At 43.3% G+C, this 3,313-nt stretch overlaps 1 protein-coding gene across 1 annotated transcript; it reads right to left on the bottom strand.

Annotated features, from left to right (window-relative positions):
• Positions 1 to 1,133: 1,133 nt before the first annotated feature.
• Positions 1,134 to 1,721, bottom strand: LOC137809052 (uncharacterized). The gene has a single exon (XM_068610194.1). The coding sequence runs from the start codon at positions 1,719 to 1,721 to the stop codon at positions 1,134 to 1,136; it is 588 nt and encodes a 195-aa protein (XP_068466295.1).
• Positions 1,722 to 3,313: the final 1,592 nt, after the last annotated feature.

Genomic DNA, 3,313 nt, shown 5'->3' with positions numbered 1-3,313 from the left:
AATTAGTTCCAGTCTCTAGCACTCAGAAACAACATATATTTACCAAGGGTCTCAAGCCTTTTTTATAATTATTCCTCTAACAGCTTTCACTCATGAGAATACAATATCTACTGAAAGCATAAAATAATAATAGAAAACCACCCTTACTCACGGTGCTAACAACAGAAGAGAATCTTGTGCACCTTTATTCTCGGGTACTCTCCACTTATTTAACAACTTTATATATTCAACTAATAGCTTTATGTATATATTTATTTAAGTAACAACTCCATGTATATTCACATATATTCTATTATAACAGTTTAATATATATCGACATATATATTTAACTAACAAATTTATATTAATATACGACCAAACTTATTATTTTCTTTATTTTTAATTATTCCCAATCGTGCTTACCATTAAAATTGGGTCGAGCCCATGACCCACTTTTGGATCCAAAACCGAGCTGACTATACCCAAATACTTAGATCGAGGTCCAAAATACTCATGTTCAGTACAATAGTAGTTGGCTCCATTTGTCATGAAGGCAGTTTTTTACTTATCTCTCGGATGTATGCTTATCTGGTTGCAGTCAGAGTAAACATCTAGGAAGCTAAGGATTTTGTGGCTAGCTGCACCATCCACCAGTCAGTCGATGCTGGGGGAAGGGTATGAATCTTTCGAGCAGGCCTTATTGAGGTCGGTGTAGTTGACACACATCCTCCACTTGTCGTTCGCCTTTGTCACCATAACTACATTGGCTAACTAAGTAGTGTAGTGGGCCTCCCGTATAAAGTCTATAGATAGGAGCTTCTCGGCATCCTCCTTTGCTGCCATCCTATTCTCTTCCCCAAGCCTGCGCTTCTTCTGAGCTATCATACAAGCCTCCTTGTATACCAACAACTTGTAAGTTATGATGTTGGGGCTTATCCCCAGCATATTAGATCCCATCCAGGCAAAGAGGTCCACATTCTTCTTCAATGCCTGATGGACAGCTTCGGCCTCAGCAGCTGCTAACGATGTTCCCACACTGGTGGTATGCTTTCCATCTAGCAGGGGGACTCGGCGTAGGTCTTCCCCGACCTCGAGACTCCCTTAAGCTATTCAGGGATCTAAGTCGACTAGAGCAACTGTATACTCCCTTCGCTCTAGCCCGTCCTCTCTACGAGGAGATTTGCATCTTCGTGAGAACTTTCGTCTGGGGAAGGATCTCCGTATGCCCGGTCGGAGTCATTCCAAAGAGGTTCCACTCTTAAACTGGTTGCATAGCATTCTCGTGCAACCTTCTGAAGCACGTGCACTGTGAGAATATCTCCCGAAATCGAGGGGATCTTCATAACTAGGTGGGGGGTAGACACGATCACCCTTAGCCGATTGATGGACGACCATCCGAGCAGAATGTTGTAGGAGGTGTTGACATCTATCACCAAGTACCATATTTTGATAGTTTTACTCATTTTCCCCTCACCAAACGTGGTGTAGAGCTCGATGTACCCCCAGGGGCCTACCCTTTCACCCAAGAAGCCAACAAATTGATCATCGTAAAACTTCATCTCTTCCTCAGCAATCCTCATATTCTTGAACGTTTTCCAGTAGAGAATGTCCACCAAACTTCCCTGATCCATCAACATTTTCATGGTGGATAAGTTACCAATGTCAACCATTATGACCATGGGATCCTCATGCAAAGGGTCGATACCCTTGAAATCTTCATCGGTGAAGGTGAAGGGAGGCATCCTTGGCCGAAAAAAGATGGTGTTCACTTGCTGCACCACCCTCAAGTGCTTTTATCTTCACGAATTAGAGTTGCCCTCTCCCGCAAAGCCCTCAACAATGGTATTGATGACCTCTCGGTCACCCCTTCCTCCACCTCCATCGTTTCGGCGACGCTCGGGTCGACGATCGTCTTTGTTTGTCCGTCGAGGGTCGTAATCCCTTCGCCCGATTGTCTCCTCCCTTCTCGGAGGAGATCACTTCGAACTCATGCCTCCCCTTTACACGTACTGACGGAGATGCCTGACTTGGATTAGTTATTCAATCTTATCTTTTAGCGTCTGACATTCCTCAATGGTGTGACCAGTGTTCTGATGGTACCGACACTTATGCAATTAATCGGCATTCTTAGGGCTCATAGCCCTTCTCAGTGTCTGAGGTTGGCAGTTAAGGTCTCATCCATAATTCTTCCCTGTCAACATTCAAAGGGGTATATCTTGTAAACCGAGGTCCTCGGTTCTCCCTGTACCTACCTCCTCGACCAACAATAGGTTGGCTCGGGCGCTCCTTCTCCTTATCCTTCCCCTTCTCTCTGCCTGTCTCAGCCCTAGTCTGACTCCTATACTCCCTCAACTCCTTCAGTTACATATACTTAACAACCCTCTGCCCAAGCTCGTCAAGGTTTGCGGCTGGCTTCTTGCACAATTTATCAGAAAGCGGTCTTGGCCATATGGTCGTGACCATGTGATGTATGGCCATGTTCGGACTTAGATTCCGGATGTTCAAGGTCACCTTACTAAACCTCTTCATGAACAACCTAAAGATTGATACAAACCAAGCCAACAAGGAGATGACCAAGGAAGCACATTACCATTCACACCATGAGAAGTCATCTCAACAATCAAGTGAAGACCTCACCAAGGATCTAACAGACCTCACCAGAGGGAGAAATGGACAAAAACTAGAGCATTTAATGTTCTTCTTGCTAGTCTTCTTAAGAATTAAACAAGTTGTAAATAAATTGGGCTCACTCTAGGGGTCCAAATAACAAGATAAGCTAAAGTAGGTTCATATAGCATAATAAGGGAGATGTGCTTATCACTTTAGCTTGTTTTTTACCTAGTTTCTAGAAGAACAAGCCTAAGGTGTGGTTTGACTTAGCAAACCCTAAAGGCAACCCCATCTCTTAGGTTTCCCATCCTACCCTTGCTTCTTGTGTTTCCAAGGCACCATCTCCTATAAATAGGGTGCCATACTCCTTGTATTTTTCATGTTGAATTTAAATAGAAAAGTTACTCTGCACAAATTGTGTGAGGTGTTAGTGAGGCTTGTTTCCTCTTTTAGCATTTAGGTCTCATCTTGAGTGATTGAGAGCTCTCAAGTGGCGACCATCAACACTTATCTTGGAGCAAACACCACACTCCAAGTGGCGTGATCCACATCTCTTCCATCACATAAGCTTTTCCTTTCCTTCATCTCTTCCATTCTTTCCATTATTCCATTTATCTTTGTGTTCTTATGTTCTTATTTTCCTCCATTGTCAATTCAGTGTTTATTATGTCTTTGTGCTTCCTTCCATGCTCTTTTATGTTTTACCCTTCATCATCCATCACCA

Source organism: Phaseolus vulgaris, chromosome 2 (genome assembly GCF_000499845.2).
Source record: "Phaseolus vulgaris cultivar G19833 chromosome 2, P. vulgaris v2.0, whole genome shotgun sequence".
Taxonomy (NCBI): Eukaryota; Viridiplantae; Streptophyta; class Magnoliopsida; order Fabales; family Fabaceae; genus Phaseolus; species Phaseolus vulgaris.
Note: the sequence above shows the minus strand (reverse complement) of the source record. Positions and strands in the feature narration are given on the sequence as shown.

Coding starts and splice junctions, on each gene's coding strand:
- LOC137809052 (XM_068610194.1), bottom strand. CDS start 1,721: ATGCCTCCCTTCACCTTCACCGATGAAGATTTCAAGGGTATCGACCCT.